The sequence below is a fragment of the Hyposmocoma kahamanoa genome, unplaced genomic scaffold (assembly GCF_003589595.1).
Source record: "Hyposmocoma kahamanoa isolate Upper Pololo Valley unplaced genomic scaffold, ASM358959v1 263, whole genome shotgun sequence".
Classification (NCBI taxonomy): Eukaryota; Metazoa; Arthropoda; class Insecta; order Lepidoptera; family Cosmopterigidae; genus Hyposmocoma; species Hyposmocoma kahamanoa.
In genome coordinates this window covers 3,774,463-3,794,751 of record NW_020653766.1, presented here as the reverse complement: position 1 = coordinate 3,794,751, position 20,289 = coordinate 3,774,463, and the positions used below count along the sequence as shown (strand labels likewise).

Sequence of the window (20,289 nt, the reverse complement as noted above, 5' to 3'; positions counted from 1 at the left end):
AAGCACACTTGAAGGTGTTCGGATGACCAGTTTCCGGTTGCTGACATACGGGGGTTGTTCACCCGTCGTTTGTAAACATAAAAAAAGACAAGTCATAATTTTTTCTGACGATATTCAATAACAAGTTTGTGTGATATGACACAAGCATATGATAAGTCATACTAACAACAAATAACTATTTGTTATGCAAGGCTGCAAAGATGTCGTTTGACGCGAGTGCTTGTATTGAAACCGGAGCAATCGAAGACGCTAAGATTGATTTCAAGACACGAGAAGCAAAATAACTTTGCTGCCGAGCGAAATACATAACTTTTCATCTCACTATAGCGAGGAAAATGGTAGATGACAGAAAAACAGTTGAACTATACAAAATGATAAATAATAATTGATCGAAAAAAGTGCCAAATGGCTTGTGTATTCATTTCAATTATGAATGAAATAGTTTTTTTTTATTATCGTTTCTCATAACAACAATTGACCAATTTGGCAGGCACTTTTTTCAATCAACTTGTTATTGAATAACGTCAGAGAAATCTTGGTGAAATTATCCCGTGTACAGTGCGACATAACTGTTACGTAAACTGTCACCCCTCCCGCACCTCACAGCTACCTCAGGAATCGTCACAGTTAAGTGGTAGGCCTGTAGTATTGAAACAGCCCTATCATAAACGTCCAGAATATTACCTGCCGCAGGGCGACACTCCGATGGGCTCCTCCTCATCCTCTTTATCCTGCTTCTGCTTATCCTGCTGTTGTTCCAGTTGACTTAGTTTATCCAGCTCTATGTAACCTGCAACCCAATGATATCTGAATAATCTTAACGAATCAACAGAGACATTCTTTCTCATTCGTACGTTTACTCCAGGACTTTCATGTATGTACCAACACATTATACGCCCCACTATTGGGCACCAGTCTCCTCTAAAAAAGAGAGTTTTAGGCCATAGTCCGACGCGGTGATTAATGCAGGTTTTGTAAAGGTTTTTAACTTTCATCTACATGCAAGTTCAGTACCAATATCTCCTTGTGAAAGAGTTCTTCTAGGGAAATACTGCCACCTTACCTCTTTCTGCCGCCAGGCAGTAATGTCAGCATTACTGTGTTCCGGTTTTGAAGGGTAAGGGTGCTGGTGAAATTACAGGCACATGGGACTTGTCAACTTATGTCTCAAGGTGACGGGCACAGTGGCAGTGTCTTTTAGATCTTTGCGATTTTAAGCTCTGAGTGGCACTGCAACTGTTATGGACAGGCGTGTAGCTTACCATCAGGCGCACGACTTGTACGTCTCGTCACTTGATATTATAAAAAAAAACTTGATATCAGCAGCCATTTACATAGTATAGATAGATTTAGGGTCCCATTCTAGAACTCTACTCAATGCTTAAGTCAGGACTTGAGTATGATTCAAAGCACTAGAAATCATACTCAAGTCCCGGCCATTAGGGTCGTATTTCCAGTGCTTGTGTTGCCAGTGCAATCCCGACTTGAGCATTGAATAGAGTTCTAGAGTACGACGTTAGATTTTTATTCTAGATTTTCTCATAGTTACGATCTGTTAACACGGAGATTAGCGACCCTGTTAAGTTATTGATCCATGATGTAGATGTCCGTTACAATTATTAGGATTGATCACTTGGACCAAGAATTATGCCTATTTAAAATTCTAATTCATATTACTGTTCTATGTGACATTATGTTATGCTCTCTATTATTATTTTTGTGTGATTATGGTAAGCTGCACGCCAGTCCATAACAGTTGCAGTGCCACTCAGAGCTTTAAATCGCAAAGATCTGAGGGGCACTGCCACTGCACCCGTCACCCAGAGATCTAAGTTGACAAGATCAATGTGCCTATAATTTCACCAGCACCCGTACTCTTCAAAACCGGAACACAGTAATGCTGACATTACTGCTTGGCGGCACAAATAGGTAAGGCAGTGCTTCCCTGGGCGAGCTCTTTCACAAGAAGCTCTACTGCTAGTTTAAAGTATTATTGAAAGTAGCGTAAAGCGTACTAAAAACGTAAATAAACCAGACCGTTCTGTTTTTCCTGTGGCTGTTCCTCCCCTTCCTCGTCGGGCGGCAGGCACTTCTCCGCCGTCGCGATTTCGATGTTCTCCTCCTGGGATTTTAATACTTTTATTATAGCAACTGTAGGAGGAGTATTTTTGAGTTTTTAGGAGCTGAAGGGTGTCGTATACCGGCGCTTCCATAGTCGGTTACCAGACACCATATTGCGCCACGTGTCGCCGACAAGCGCTAATAAATTAGTTATTTCGTTTTTATATTATATTACATGTATGTTAGACAATAAGGTATATAATATATAGGGTTATTTCATGATTTAAATATATAAACAAAAATTAAAAAAAGAGAAAAAACTTTATACCAAAAGTTATTATATATACAGAGCGTCTCACGGCTATGCCACACGGAGGGAAAGTATCTTATATACTATACTAAAATACCTATACTATACTAAAATGTTCGTACTTACCCACCGTGTATTTGAATTTAAAAAAAATGCCTGGTAGTGAGCCATTTAACTTTTTCAGATGGTTTCTATCTATGCTATTTAAAATAATTATTATAAATGATGAATGAGGCTATCAGTGCAATAATGATGTAACTCACATTTTTTTCTATAATTACTTTCAATGATACTAAGCATATAATTGTTCAATAATTGGATGCTATTGTAGTTCAAAAAATAAAAAAAAAACATGTAAGTTACACCACTTTTGTGCTGATAGCCTCAAATGTGTACAAATGGCCATGTGAATTTTATGTTAAGTTTTGGGTTCACTATAGTTTTATATATGTTTGCCTGGACTTCAGAATCCGATAGTGGCAATGTACAATGAACTTTCGACGATTTAGCCCTAGGTAACTGACCAGATCCTGCTCCGAGAGGAAGGGGTCGTCTTCCAGCCTGGCCACGAGCTTGTTTCCGCTCTCATCCAGTTCGGGATCGCACAAGGCGCCCTGGCCGGAGCTTCGGCGCCGAAAACCGCCGACAACGCCCACGCCTGATTGGTTCGCCTGCAATGGACAACAAACAAGATTGGTTGAGATTCTTTTTACATAAATATAATATATAATTTTATACTTATAGTATGTATACTATGTGTGGGCAGTAAATAAGAAATTACGAACGAGACTCTATTACAAGCCCGAAGTCGAAGACTGAGGGCGTTCGGAGTCGAAGTTTGTATATCCCATGCCGCCCGTGATACACAATGTTTTTCATCACACTTGGACGTAAATACTATGATTGCATGCAGGCTAACTGGACTATAACGCCCCAAATAAAACCCTCGGATCTTACCGAGCAAGATGCATGCATGCATCATCGCATCATGCACCATGTACCTGCATGCAATCACACTATTTACATGCAAGTGTGATGAAAAAGTTTCTTTTTTTAGGGAAACTGACATGAACATGGAAGACTTTTATGAGATTGATAGATGCAGGCGTTACTTTGTAGAAGTCGTTGCTAAAATAAATGGATGTAAATAATAATAATAATATAACAATATGTGCCAGACGACCACACCAATTGCCTGGTCTCAAACTAGGGAATTCCCTGTATTATAAGTACCAGAGCTCGGTCGAAGAACGTTTGTCTTATTTATTTTATTAATTATATGCGGAGAAAGGGTGGTTAAAATTAAATGCATGAAAAAAAAATCAACACGGGCACTGCCATTTTGTACAATTTAATCGTGAACAACAAAAATAATTTATTAATTATTTATTTTAATTGTATCGCAATTCTATATCAATAATTTGTAATGTTGCCTAAGCTTGTGGGTATTTTGGATACGCTCTGTGAGCCCACTCGCAATATTGATTGATTAAATAAATAAATAAATAAATAAATGGGTACTTCAGGACCGCGGCGGATCCAATTCCCATCCCGCGCCCGCGCTCGGTGTGTTTATCCTCCATCACGGAATTGGACCCGCCGCGGTCTCAACCCGACCCGCACCCGCCTTTTGTGTTTTATACTTTAACCTACACCGTGTGACTAGCAAATTAATTTACTTCCATTTTGTTTAAAAAAATATATTTAACACTTCAATAAATTAAAAATTAATTAGAAAAAGAACATTTAACTGCCTCTGTGGCCGAACGGTTACCATGCCTGAGTGCCACGTAAAGGTCTCAGGTTCGATTTCAGGACCGGGAGAAATATTTGTATGGCCTACATTAATTTCTCTCGTGAGATAGGGTGTAATCTGTGGTTGTCTATGTGCGTGTTCATGGCACCCGCGACACAGGGTTTCCCTAGTGCGGGGCTATGTAGAGTGTGTGCGTTATTATTATTATTTAAAAATAGAGTTAGTATTACAATATTTTGTAGAAATTAATATATGTACATTCGTGCTCATGAAAAGAACTATGGACCCTGAATGCAATGTCACTCAGCTAATTGTGAGTCTCCATTCAAACCATCCCCACAAGATTAACTGGAATAGACGACTCCAATTAGATTTCTCGAAGTTTTTGTAAATATTGTACACAGTTGCAACGTCACGTCGTTAAATTGCTAAGTTATAAGAAAGAAAGATTGGGAATACTGACGACACTGGTGGTGAGCGAATTGAGCATGTCGAAGGTGGTGCTCTGCTGCGTGTGGATGATGGCGAGAGCGTTGTAAGGCCGCGCCAGTCCACCGCCTAGCACCACCTCGCCACCTACCCCGCCTGCGACCGCTCCACCGCCGCCTACCACCACCTGTAATATTAAGAACACAAAATATTGTATATATGTAGTTAAGAGCCGATACTACTATAATAAATATCAAGTTATGAAGTTAATTCCAGTTTATATTTATAAAGTACCTCTCGCTACGTATCCTAAGCTACGTCTCTTGGTTACAAATGGTGGAGGGATGTAGTCTAGGCTCTACTCTATGAGTAGAACTACTGGCTGAGTGAATACAGTTTTGTATTAATTAATTTATAAAATTAATTGTATTAATTAATAATTAATTTGTAGTTCGTTTTCGCGATTGTTACACATCGTAGTCTAAGTGTCCTATTCTAGAACTCTATTCAATGTTCAAGTCAGGATTGCACTGGAAACACAAGCACTGGAAATACGACCCTAATGGCAGGGACTTGAGTATGATTTCGAGTGCTTTAAAGCATACTCAAATCCTGACTTGAGCATTGAGTAGAGTTCTAGAATACGACCCTTAGACTACGATGTGTAACAATCGCGAAAACCTAAGAACTTTCCGTATACTAGTTAAAATACATAAGTATTTAAGAAGTCACCTTGAAGGTCTTCTCTTTGCCATGCACAGTCTTCTCCTTAGCTGGTGGTAGAACGTTTGCGTCCAGGTGGTGTGTCGGCTGCGAAATCTGATGCCCATGGCCATGAAGGCCTGATGTCATCTGTGAAACAAGAATATTTGTTTTTAATTAACTACGGAGAAGACTACCTGCACAGGAGCGCCTATGTCAGGATGTGGAGCGGAGAGTCTTAATCCGGGAAACTCACTAGCGATTGCTAGTGAGTTCTAATCATAGCCGTAGTATGTTACGTTACCAAAAATCATAGGTGCGGTTCGCAATGAGCCAACGATAACAAGGCACTCATTCTAGCGAATGATGGTAAGCTACACGCCTGTCTATAACAGTTACAGTGCCACTCACAGCTTTAAATCGCAAAGATCTGAGGGGCACTGCCACTGCGCCCGTCATCCATAGGTTGTCAAGTCCCATGTGCCTGTAATTTCACCAGCACCCTTACCCTTCTAAATTGGAGCGCAATAATAGCTCACATTACTGCTGGGCAGTACTTCCCTGGATAAACTCTTTCACAAGGAGCTCTACTGCTACTAAATTGGTTGACTAAAGTAAGTATGGGTTTATCCAGTGATATATTTTTTTGTTTAATTCAGAATGACACCATATAATGTGTGAGTAACAATTATAACCTTATGCCTAAGTTAGTGACACACAACATACAAATACATATTTTAATCAATCCCTTCTGGCTGACATATGAAGGGCCTCCCATACCTACACAAATGGGCCGTCGACTCTCTCCGCAGCAGATAATAATTACATTACAAAAAATGTTTCCGTTACAAGGTCGAGACATGACAAACGCATGAAATAGTACATTGTGTGTTAAGGACGGAAAACAAGAAATTACTAACGAGGGTCTATTGGAAGCCCGAAGCCGAAGGTTTAGTTTTATATTTTTTTACCATCCGTTATACTTACAATGTTTTTTATCACATTTGCGATAAAAAACAAATGAATAAATATGGTTCACAACAATTATGGATTTCGCAAATGGCAGGTTTTTTGTTTTTTTTTTTTATCAACAGATGGCCAGTTAGCTATTCTTCCATAAATAATACAACTCGAAATACAATGCTTTAAACGCCATCGAGAAAACGCAAAGACGCGTACAGCCACGCTTACGCAGCGTACGCGTATAGAAATTGGTTCTGATATCGCTATACTGGCTATTTACCGCCCCCCCTCCTTTAGTAATTTAGTCCCATTCATAGATACTCTAAATGATGTGCTTTCCCTGCTACCATCCAATAAAACCTTAATTCTAACAGGCGACATTAATATAGATATTACTGACAACAATAGAGATCCTAACTCAGATACCTACTTAAATTTGTTAGCTACTCACGGTCTTCTACCAGCACACAATCTTCCCACCCATGGTGCCACTTGCCTAGATCACATGTTCATTAAATCCAAATATTCCTCAACAACATTGGTAATTAATTCGACTGTCACGGACCACAACTCTGTCCTAGTGTCGTTAGAGAAGCGGATATCGGGAACTACAACAAAAAGACTGACAAAAATTAATTATTTGCAGCTTGGTAGGGATTTGGATCAATGTGATTTTTCATCTATTTACAATGCTCCGGATGTCGACTCGGCTGCACATATCCTAACCAACCTCTTACAACAGGCGGTCCTCTTTAATTCAATCCCATTAACTATACCCCATCGCCTCAGACCCATAAAACCCTGGATCACCCCAGGTCTCCTACGATGCATAAGAAACAGGGACAAAATGCATAAAAACCTAAAAAATAGTCCTGATAACTTAACTCTCATGACAACCTACAAGCGCTACAGAAACTTCTGCAATAACTTGCTAAAGAGAATAAAAAGATCTTATGAAGAAACTAAACTCAAAGAAGCTGGATCCGACAGTAAAAAGCTCTGGTCGGCCATAAAAGAAATAACCAATTTGAATGCAAGTAAATGCGTCGCCCGTGATCTCCTGCTAACCAAACCCACACCTCTGGAATCTGTTAACCACGTGAATGAGTTTTTTGGTTCTGTCGGGAGGACTTTGGCAGAGAACATGAGCACTTGTCAAGGATTTCACGCTTCTCCTCCTCCGCCGAACCCACATTCATTTGTTCTTCTACCCACCGATGAACAGGAGGTGCTTCGTGTAATTATGTCGCTAAAAAAGGACTGTGCGGTGGGATGGGACGGTATATCTACAAAACTAATTAAAGCCTACAGTTACCTAATTGCTCCTCCCTTAACTCATATATGTAACATGTCGTTCTCCACAGGTGTGTTTCCTAAATCTTTTAAAATAGGCCTTATTCACCCGATATACAAATCAGGAGATCATAAAGAGGTTAACAACTACCGCCCTATATCAGTACTACCCGCCCTATCCAAGGTACTCGAAAGATTACTCAACAACCGACTGACTAATTATCTAGAAAGCAAAGACCTGTTAAGTGATAACCAGTACGGTTTCCGGGTGGGAAGATCCACTGCTCAAGCAGTACTTAACTTTACCAACTCGATTGTCCAAGACCTTGACAATAGAAAGAAAAGTTTGGCAATTTTCCTTGATCTAAAAAAGGCCTTCGACACTGTATCACATCCAATTTTACTGACTAAATTAGAATCACTTGGCATACGCGGTGCTCAACTTTCTCTGTTTCAAAGTTACCTCACCGGCAGAACCCAACGAGTTATCATAGATCATAACATAAGTGATGACCTCTGCATCAGCTACGGAGTTCCCCAGGGAAGCATAGTGGGACCTACCCTATTTCTCGTCTACGTTAACGACCTGTGCAATTTGCCTATTCCTGGAGGTCACCTAACTGCTTTTGCAGACGACACGGGTCTGTACTTTTCTGGAGATACATGGGATGAGGTATTCTCTACCGCACAGTTTGGGTTAGATAGGGTCATGAAATGGTTAAACTGTAATATGCTCACCCTCAATACATCAAAAACAAAATATATAACATTTTCAATAATTAACCGTAACCTTCCAATTCCTACCAAACACGTAATCACTGCTCACTCTCCCAAATGCTCCAACGTCCCCTGTTTTTGCCCCCAACTTGAGAAAACGGATAAAGTTAAGTACCTGGGAATTGAGTTAGACAGTAATTTATCTTTTAAAGCTTATATTAGTCTACTTGCAAATAGAGTACGCAAATTAATCTTCGTCTTCAAACACCTTCGACACGTCGCTGACCCTTCCATCCTCAAAATGGTCTATCTTGCTCTATGCCAATCAGTACTGACCTATTGTATCACCACTTGGGGTGGTGCTGTGAAAACACACTTTATTGTTCTGGAGCGAGCTCAGCGAGCTTTACTTAAAGTATGCACTTTTAATCATAGACTCTTCCCCACACATTCCCTCTACCAACATTGCGAAGTCCTTACAGTACGCCAGTTGTACATTGTATGTACTGTTCTCCTACAACACTCTAAAACCCCATACTCTACTGATAACATACGAAGAAACCACTTGGTCGCAGAATCCCGCCATTATCACACCAGCTTCAGCCATAGATTCTTCTGTTTCCTTGGGCCTTTCCTTTACAACTCCATCCACCGGAAACTAAATATTCATTCTCTTCCCAAAACCAGATGTAAGAGCATAGTATCAACTTGGCTGCAAAACCTTAACTACGAAGAAACAGAAGCTCTCCTTCAACAGGTTGCGTGAACCGCTGTTTTCCACACATCTATTAAAATAAAACAACCACTAACCAACCCCAACATTCGTTCCGCATACTCACACACGCTTACACACACCACACACACACATACACCACTCACACACACTCACAAACTATTATGCACATTCACATAGTGCTCAAATGATCACACATATACAGGCATTATGTCGTTGCCAATGTATTAGTATCGTATTAAATTTTATTATTATATACATTTAACTCCTGTATTTTATACATTTAACTCCTGGAATTTGTTATTAAAATTTGTATCTTGTACCCTGGCACTCTATTGTATAGTACCATAAATTCAAGCACATAAGTACTGTTAGTAGCCTCTAGATGTACATATTCGGTCTTTTTGTACCTACCTACTGTAGCTGCTGGCTAAAGCTCAGAGTATTCTATTTTAGTCAGCGGCTGTACGTTATAAGCACCAGCCTTTCCCCAAGAAACATGTAATACTTGGTACTTACTTTAATATAAGTCTAACCTGTACCTAATGTAAGGCTTATGGAACAATAAATGATTATTATTATATTATTATTATTATAGCCATGATGGATTGTAAAAAAAATGCCTACATTTTTATACAGAAAATTATTATTCTTAATCATAAGTATTTAAGTAGTATGTGGCAGAATTGCAATTAAAATTCTGTTTATATAACATTTTAAGAGGATTTTTTAATTTTTGAACTAAGTAACCTCCTTACTTGAACTTGAACCTGACCTATCTAAGGAAGTATGTCGTGCTACAAATTAAAAAAAACTCCTTACCGTCCATGACTATAATGAGAAGAAAAAGGCACGAGGGTTTTATTTGGGGCATTATAGTCAATATGCCACCGTACAATCGTATTATTTACGAGCAAGTGTGATAAAAAAAAGAATTAGAAATATAATTTAAAAATAATAATTAGGTTTAACAACTTTATAGCTATATAGAACAGCTGTTCTGTGTCGAATTTGCCGAATTTTCCCTACGTTGGTACTCATACTACGATTAATTCTCTACTTTGCGATCAAGCAATAGGTTTGATTTTGCCTTGCGCATTTATTATTATTATTGTGAACAAATAAACAATTCCACGATATAATAATATTAGCACAGATATAGGAATTCAATTGCTTTGAAAAGGTGTTAATCGAATCACGATAGTGAACAGTGATGTGATGTTATTTATTTAGATACGTGACAAAACACGTACGAAAATAATGACCACAATAGAGAGTTACGACACTATCGACAAGGACCCGCGTATAAAAGCCGGTTAAAAAAGCTTTATGACGTATAAGACTATGGCTCAATTTAAATAGAACTTTAAAATGATTGAATTTTAAAATGATTTTTGTAACGAAATTGTACAGTCAACAACATCAAGCTCAGCAGCGTCTGTCGCGTGCGCTCTAGTGAGTCTTAGTAACTGCTGTTTAGATGTGGGCGTAAGGCGAGGAGGGGCGCAGAGCACGTGAGTTACCCTTTAAGTTGGAAGCTATGACCGGACATTGTCACAGGACACTGCCCAACATCACGGGTACTAGCCCGGAGAACTAGTATAGGATGAGCTAGACATTCTCCGTTCCCTCCAGGCGCATTCCTCCAGGTTTCTGGGAACTGGAAAGACCCCTCGGGAAGTGAGCGCGCATTACAGCTCCGCCACCAAAGAAGAGATTTGGTAGTAAACTTTAGAGTCGACGGCTTAGTTTAGGTTCGGTAGCGAGGGTCATTATAATCAAAACTAATGTAGAAAGGTTGCTGTTCGAATATCGCCTCCAGTGCAACGAAACAATATCCGTCAACCTCTTCCTCAACTAAACTAAAGTTGAGGTTCACGAAAGAAGCTCCCCGCGTGACAAACCATTCCATTTCTGTACGTCTGGCGCACCTTGGGCAACAATCGGCAAGTAGCTTACGCTCGTTGGCAAATTTTGTCATTACGATGGCCAGCATTGTAATGTATGCCATTGATACAATAAGATGACGAAATTAAATGTATCTTTTATGTTGTTGGCTGAAAAAGTAGCTCTTTTTTGAAAGTAGCTCTCAAAATGCTATTTTTTATGATACCAACTAATGGAACGAACAAGTCATGCGCCTGGTGGTAAGCGGCACGCCTGTCCGTAACAGTTGCAGTGCCGATCAGAGCTATAAATCGTAGTGATACAAGGTGCACTTCCACAGCGATCACCTATCACCCTGACACATTTGAAGGGTAAGGGTGCTGGTGAAATTACAGGCACATGAGACTTGTCAATATATGTCTCAGGGTTTCGGGCGCAGTGGTAGTGCATCTTAGATCTTTGCGATTTTAAGCTCTGAGTGCCACTGCAACTGTTATGGACAGGCGTGTAGCTTGCCATCAGGCGCACGACTTGTTCGTCCCGCCACTTGATATTATTTAAAAAAAACTGTTTTCGATATACTTATTCGTTCCGTCAAACAACCAAAACCATACCCTATTGATATTACAATACAAACGAAAGAAATATTACAAGGAACCAATATCTGAAAACATTATCTCCTATACAGTAACGAGATTCAATTGGAATCTTCCAGCCCTTATATGCGCCTACTTTATTGCCGATACATAACGTCGATTAGGTGATTCACGGTCAACCGTCACACCACATGCACGTTGTTCATGTACGTACATAGCCATGTAGATGCACGTGCCAATTTGTATATAAAAGAACCTTATAAATACGCTTGCGCAAGGGTCTTTTCATTCTACAATAACTTCTAAAGTAATAGGAGTAGAGTGACAATTCGTCGCCTAACGAGTGACAACCATATGCGTTTTCATATAGTTCGTTTCTCCTGATTTTTGTTGAAGTAAAACTTATAAACTTCTTGTTAAAATATATTATTCAAGTAATATAGGGTCTGAAAGAGGTATAATTTAACTAACTAAAATGCTTTATTGCGTGTACTATATTTTACATTTTTATCTTCGTCCTGAAAAATTACATAGAAATCACATAGGAGGTTTTCACTCTAAGGCGACAAATTGTAACATCGATTTATAGAACAGCTCAAAAACTAACAATATAACGTTTTTGGAAAACCTGTAAAATACGAAAAAGTATACATATTTTGTTCTTAGGTTTTCGCGATTGTTACACATAGGAAATGAAACTATTTTTCCGGATTCAACCGTGACCATGGGACCTGTAAAGGGTCCGAAACGTCGGTTTGTTTGAAAAAACAAATATACGCGATTTAAATCCGGAAAAACAGTTTCATTTCCTATATACATATTTTTTAATTCATCATTTTCTTATTGGCACAAAATGCATTAAGCGACTCGACTCTATCGACTATCGACTCATCCGAAAAGAACAAAGTCCGATGTGATTATATAGCGAAAAGAGAATAATTACATTACGAGAATAATTTCGTCATTCCAACTAATGCTTACATAAAGGTGTTTTGAAAATTTATATACCTTATTTCGTTTCGGAAATATACATAAAATCGAACAACAGTCAATCTGACATCCACATCGAAGAAGAACGAATGAAATGTACTATGTCCTGCGAACAAGTAGTCTTGCACATACATCTAGAGAAGCTTGTTTTCTTAGCTTGCCAAAGTATCTCTGAATTTTCGCAAGTAATAAATTGGAATATTAAGGAATCGTGAGGAACCGAGCCTAATTTAAGATATTTTTGTCGATAAAATTTACTACAGTATTACTACACCCTGGACAGACTGTATATCAATATTAACATCAACCCATTATGTCTCACTGCTGGACGCGGGTTTCCTCTAAGGCTGTCTGTCATCAGCTTGTAAAACTTTTATCACGATTTTTTGTTTTCCTTCACAGATAGCGCGAGGTATAGATACGAAATTTTCATAAATGCACGACAATAAGTCTTAGGTAGTAGTTCTTGCCACAAGGCTACAAAACTTGTAACATATATAATTTACAGATAATCGTTTGCTGCTAGAATTAAATTCAAATTCTAAATTTTTGCATAATAATAAAAATATTCCATATTTTTGGCGCCTTTTTACAATTGTATTTGTAACTTTCCATTACTAAGCGGATGTGGTTGTCGTTATACTTCTACACGTGTAATTGGTTTTATAGACTCTAAATTAAAACTACATTAGTACATTTTACTTGTGACAATCGCCCCGCTATAAACCTCCTAACAAGTATTACCAAAGACCTTTGCATGCAAATCGTCACACATATACATACATATATGGTAAGCATGTTCCTGATGAATCATTCTCATAAACACGTATAATCAGGTACAGTTAGTGCGCAATAATAATTACGAAATAAAGTCTGTTTTTATATAATACCCAGTGACGGGACGAACAAGTCCTGCGCCTGGTGGTAAGTGATATGCCTACCCATAACAGTTGTAGTGCCACTTAGAGCTTTAAATTAGGTATAAAGGTCTTAGTAGCACTGCCAATGCGCCCATCACCCAGAGACGTAAGTTGACAAGTCCCACGTGCCTATAATTTCACCAGCACCCTAACCGGAACGCAATAAAGCTCATTACTGCCCTGGGCGAACTCTTTCTCAAGGAGCTCTACTGCTACAAAAAAATACCCACAGCACTGGTAGCTTTAGTAGCAGTAGAAAGAGTTTGTCCAGGGAAGTACGCCAGTATACCTATTTCTAACTTCGTTTTCTCTCAGTGAAAAGTTTATGGAGACTGGTACCATGTCTGTGGCATCACCAGTGCATTCACTCAAATATTTTATATGTCCGTAAAAATATACATAATTCCAATAAGAAAGAAGATATCCATAATATTAATCTTAGAGCTAAGTCCAAACTCATGGTGCCACGATTTCGGATAGCCAAGGCAAACGACTCTTTTATGGTGAACTGTATACGTTTTTACCATTGACTTACAAATAAATGGACGACGGGTCTAATACAAAAACCACGAAAAAAATGTCCCAAGCCAACCTATTTAAACGTAGTGACATGTAAAGGAATATGAAAAAGCTAAAACGTTGAATTTAAATTGTAATGTCATCGCAGTACTGTCTAATTTTGCTTGCTTCGCTGTCAGTCGAACAAACGAAGACTAAAGCGTGAATGACGCTCTGTATACGATTTTAACGCCCTATAAGTTCGGACACTTTTTAGCGCGGACCCGACATCCATATAATTGTAAGTCAATGGTTTTTACAATAAGATTTCGGTGCAAATATCAAGATTATCATTTCCTAAGTACAAAACCTACATGAAAAAATATTTTAATTGAAAAGTCATATTACAAAATTGAGGACTACGTGTTCGTGTTAGATAAAGATGTATGGAAAGATGACATTGCTCTAGATTCCACACAAATTTGATACAAAGTGTATTCCATGTAAGTTTATTTGAAAAGAGCAATCCCTAGAGTTTCTTGCTCGTTCTTCTCAAGGAAGTCAGCGGTGTGAACGAGCAGTAGCTTGAACAAGTGTAAATTTATTTCACGTACGGAATAAATTATTCTTTGGCATGCAGTAATGTGAGCATCACTGCGATCCGGTTTTGACCGGTAAAGGTGCTGGTGGAATTACATGCAACCGGGACTTACCAACTTTATGGGTCGTATTCCAGAACTCTACTCAATGCTCAAGTCAGGATTTGAGCAGACTTGAGTATGATTTCAAGCACTGGAAATACGACCCTAATGGCAAGGATTTGAGTATGATTTTCAGTGCTGACTGCAATACTCAAGTCCCGACTTGAGTATTGGGTAGAGTTCTGGAACACTACTCGATGTGTTGATGTGATGGGTAGAAGTGCCCCTCTGATTAGCACTGCAACTGTTACGGATAGCGTGTGGCACGCCGCCTGGTGACACGACTTGTTACCAATATCATTTAGTACATTCGGTACTTATAGTTTATAAGTATCATTAATTGAAAAAGCAAGGGGATAAAAGTATACAGCGTTTTTTTATCGACTACATAAAATTGCCTCCGCGGCCGAACGGTTACCATGCTGGACTGCCACGCAGAGGTCCCAGGTTCGATTCCCGGGCCGGGAGAAATATTTGTATGGCCTACATTTATTTCTCTCGTGAGTTTGGGTGTAATTTGTGGTTGTCTATGTGTGTGTCCATGGCACCCGCGACACAGGGTTTCCCTAGTGCGGGGCTATGTTGATTGTGAGCGTTATTATTATTATTATTATCATCATTATCACTATCACTATCATTATTATTATTATTATTAATTGTCATCTGAACAAAGCAATGAGATGGCCAAGCCAATCAGATGCCACAGACTGGCATTGAAATTTCGGTTAATGGAACACAATTATTGCAGACTCAATGCGATCGCGGGCTCATCAACGAGCTTCCAGTTCAATTCCAAACGGGCTCTGGCGGAATAACTGCGAGAGCTACGTATTCGCATAGTCCTTAATTTTTTTTTATAACATCAAGTCGTCACACGAACAGATACTGTGCCACTCAGAGCTTTAAATTGCAAAGACCTGAAGGGCACTACCACTGCGCCCGTCACCACGTGACATAAGTTGATAAGTCCCATGTACCTGGCATTTCACCAGCACCCTTATCTTTCAAAACCGGAACACAGTAATGCTGACATTACTGCTGGGCGGCAGAAATAGTTAACGTGGCATTACTACCCTGGACGAACTGTTTCACTAGAAGCACTACTACTAATAAAAGAGAGATCCTGGGTAAGGGTGCTGGTGAAATTACAGGCACATGGGACTTATGTCCCTGGGCTGTTATGGATAGGCGTGTCGTGAAATATCTACGTTATTATTTATGTCTTATTAATATTTCTATGGATGTTTTATCTACGTAGATGAGTTTATTAATAATTGTTATGTAGTGTACTCATAATGATATTCTTTGGTTCCACCCCTTTAGCAAATCCCAAATTTCTATCCTAAGGTTGCCTGGAAGAAATTGCTACATAGCAATAAGGCCGCCTGTTGCACATTTTCTTACTATATTTATACCTAAGTTACTGTATCGTATTTCAAGTGTAATTTTGTGTCCAATAAAGAATATTTCATTCATTCATCCAAATATCTTTTTACGCGGCAGTCCAGCATGGTAACCGGTAAATGATGATTATGAAAACAAGCCCAAATGGACAATGGCCAACAGATAAGGAATTAACACTACGGTCTTACGCCATATTCCTAGTTAAACGACCTTATTGACGCTTCTGACTGCGCAATACGTGCACACGAATATTGCGCAGGAAGAGTAATTCACAAGATAGCGCCTCGTTAAGAAGTTAAATGGGACAAGTGCTTGGCAACGGAGCGCACATTACGGGTAGTTAGTAGACAGTTTAGTAGCAGTAGAGCTCCTTGTAAAAGAAAGGTACTCACCACATTTATTCACACGGAACTGCCGGTCACAAAAAATTTCATCTACATGGAACATAATCTCAGTACAGAGTACCTCAAAAGTTCATGGAGTTACATCTATTTGCCAAGTTTTATTGAAATCGGTTACCGGAAAGTGCGCGAAACCGGATTCGTCCCCTCGTAGTTGCCACCTTTAGAAGTGGAATATTTTTTTGAAATTTAAATACTCCACTACTGAGGTATCCACTACTGAGGTATGTACTCTTTCCAAGAAAAAAAGAATCATCAAAATCGGTTCGCAAAAAAAATATAATAAAAATACAGACCGCACTAAGGAAACCCTGTATCGCGGGTGCCATGGAACACACACATAGAAAACCACAAATTACACGTATTTCTCGCGGCCACGGAGGCAGTTGAGAACCGCCTCCTTCGGAAACGCACAACGTTATTTTTGCTCTTATTAAATGACATACAGATTTTTCTGACCAACTGCGATTTCGTGTCTATAAGAGTGGTGATTTCCTAATGTGAGAGTCACGGCGTTCCGGTTTAGATGGGTGAGGGTGCTGGTGAATTACAGGCACATGGGACTTGTCAACTTATGTCTCAGGATTTCGGGCACAGTGGCAGTGCCCGAGATCTTTGCGATTTAAAGCTCTGAGTGGCACTGCAACTGTTATATACATGAGTGTACATTACCATCAGGCGCACGATTTGTTCGGCACGTCACTTGATATTATAAAAAAACACTTTAAGAGGAGCAGAGGAAAAATTCCTAATCTTCGATTTGATTTTATAGGGGTATATCCACTTTAAAGTTAAAAATAAAATATTGTATGAGTAACTACACGATATATTCATGCATGGACACTAATCAGAAACATAAAACAATGAAGTTTCCTCGATAGATAAAAATCACGAAATGACCTCTGATTTTCACATTTTTTCGATTCATCCTCGAAATGCTACAGGTTATTAGGACAAAAATTTGATAATTAATTATATTTATGCATGATCGAGAACTGTCACTACGGATTTTTTTTTAATCCCTTTACTTTTAGAGTTATTCCGCTAAAACGAATTTGGTACTTTTAATGCGCAAAATTCAACATCTCCTGTCGCATGTCACGCGAACTTATATATTATGCATACGGCATATATTTGTTTCACGAATTTGGGCGGAGCCAACGTCAAAACTTTTTTGGCATGCTCCCTCTTAAGAGTCAAATGTTTTGAGTTCTAGGAAGAACAGATAAAGTTGTATAAGAATTTTGAAGTACACTAAATTTTGTCTATCAGGTTTACATGTTTTAACAATCAATACCCTAAATTAATACTTACGATCAGAGATGGGAATAACTGCTTATTTTTTAAACGTTAAAATGTTGTGCTTTTTTTTTTAAAAAGCGTGCTTGTTTAAACGCTTTTTAGTTTGAAGCTTACAAAATCGTTTAGAAAAACGTTTAAAGTTAAAAAACCTTGCAACGTTGTGTTGACAGCGAAAAGCAAGAGTAGACCACTAAAGGTTTTAAGATAAGTATGTTTATTTGTAAAACACGAGTTTTATTTTTATTTATAAAATTAATTTTCACATTGATGAATTTATTTGTTTAGGAATCATAGATGGCGGGACTTGAAACATAAGCACGTCGTTAAAGCTCATGCTTAAATTGAAAAGCGTGTTTATTTTTAAAAGCAAACTTTTTAAAATGCTTTTCGTTTAAATGCCCACCTCTACTTACGATGCACCTTGTATGTGCCGAAAACGAGCAAATTGCGCTAACGTTTCTCGTTCCCCTAAATGATGGGGTAAGAGGAAAAGTCATCGCATGACTCATGTTCCCAAGATTTCATAATTGTCAAATTTGTTTCTTCCGCCTCATTGACTTACAATTATATGGAGGTCGGGTCCGCGCTAAAAAGTGTCCGAACTTATAGGGCGTTAAAACCGTATACAGAGCGTCATTCACGCTTTAGTCTTCGTTTGTTCGACTGACAGCGAAGCAAGCAAAATTAGACAGTACTGCGATGACATTACAATTTAAATTCAACGTTTTAGCTTTTTCATATTCCTTTCCATGACGTTTAAATAGGTTGACTTGGGACATTTTTTTCGTGGTTTTTGTATTAGACCCGTCGTCCATTTATTTGTAAGTCAATGTTCCGCCTTTTGAATTTGCAGCATCGTAGCGACATCTCGTTACAATCGTTTAAACTAATTTGTACAAACTGAGAGACTAGTCTCTCGCTTAACTCGATGTTATGAGATAAGTTCAAATCCCTCTACCTCCGGTGTTCTTCTTACCTCACCTAAGCCTACTCTATTCATTCCAACCACAGAACTTAAATATAGTAGAAGTGGTTAGTTAGCGTCATACGCGTGCCAACAGTAGGTCTCGTTAGACCTACTTGAGCTCGGTCCGCCATTTTCGCTTTGTATGGTTATGTCAATCTTTCACGCAAATTCTCTAAAATCGTAGAAAAATGCCTTAATGTGCTTGTTTTAAAGTGCAAAAATGATTACCGCACCAATAATATTACCCGTAGTAGTATTTCATCGGGTAAGCTTATTTTAATAAAGTTTCAATTATCTGTTTATCGAATTGATTCTTTGTACTGTAACAAACGAAAGTAAACATTATCCCAGAGCTATGGTCGAGATTTATCTTTTGGAGAACTACGTAAACGTTTCGAATTTTCCACGCCAGTAGCGAACAAAAGTATGGCGAAAAAATTTTTCATGAGTGTTTTGTTGATTTTCTCAATCGAAATAAAGTTTATTATGCAATGTGTACATTAAAGAAGACATCTGTTGTCGAAAAGATACTACTTTCTATTCGTTAATCGTTCGTCGTATTCCAGCTACTGGCCGCAAGATGGCAGCACCTTGAATAAAATTACAATATAAAATCAAAACGTCGCAACTTGCAATGAAGTTATTGAATTTTCAACGACATAGCGACTGGGTAAAGTATAAATTATATTAACAATTCAAAGAATTTGTTAGATCTTTTTCAATTAGAAACTATGACCAATCATAGGAATCAAATTGGACACGAAATTGTCCTATATATAAGATTAAGATTTAGAAGTTGACATTGGCTTATATATTTTATTATCTGAATTATTATATGAATATTCATTGACGACAACACTGTTCGATAAAATTGTTATTACTCTAAAATAATGAATATTAAAATACTTAAGAGGGAGCATGCCAAAAAAGTATTGACGTTGGCTCCGCCCAAATTTGTGAAACAAATATATACCTGAAGATCGCGTGACATGCTACAGGAGATGTTGAATTTTGCGCATTAAAAATACCAAATTCGTTTTAGCGGAATAACTCTAAAACTAAAGGGATTAAATAAAATCCGTAGTGACAGTTCTCGATCATGCATAAATATAATTAATTATCTAATTTTTGTCCTAATAACCTGTAGCATTTCGAGGATGAATTGAAAAAATGTGAAAATTAGAGGTCATTTCGTGATTTTTATCTATCGAGGAAACTTTATTGTTTTATGTTACTGATTAGTGTCTATGCTTGAATATATCGTGTAGTTACTCATACAATATTTTATTTTTAACTTTAAAGTGGGTATACCCCTCTAAAATCAAATAGAAGATTAGGAATTTTTCCTCTGCTCCCTCTTAAACATAGTTAATATTTGTACAGTGGAAAAATTTATGAATGTAATACGATACAACTCTAATGTATATTATCATGGTTAAAATGTATATCACAAGTGTATTTTGCTACGCCCTTACAGGTTCTCACATGTAGTTCCTACCATAGTTCTAAGTTTGTGTTCTATAACCCTTAAGACTATATGTGAAATGCAAATAAATAAATAAATTATTATCAAGATGTGTCGTAGTGATTATCATTTGTGTGTGTACGTTTTGCCGACTGCGATTCCAATAGTAATCAAGCCTTAAGGTACTTCCATTT

At 38.2% G+C, this 20,289-nt stretch overlaps 1 protein-coding gene across 1 annotated transcript in view; it reads right to left on the bottom strand.

Moving 5' to 3' along the window:
- Positions 1–20,289, bottom strand: part of LOC113228959 (serine/threonine-protein kinase WNK1-like) — a 130,380-nt gene that overhangs the window by 81,722 nt on the left and 28,369 nt on the right. Inside the window, exons 3-7 of the mRNA XM_026462403.1 lie at positions 5,289–5,408; positions 4,591–4,743; positions 2,896–3,042; positions 2,038–2,122; positions 685–790 (exon numbers count right to left, since the gene is read on the bottom strand). Coding sequence (XP_026318188.1) covers positions 685–790; positions 2,038–2,122; positions 2,896–3,042; positions 4,591–4,743; positions 5,289–5,408 — 611 coding nt within the window. The remainder of the gene's footprint in view (positions 1–684; positions 791–2,037; positions 2,123–2,895; positions 3,043–4,590; positions 4,744–5,288; positions 5,409–20,289) is intronic.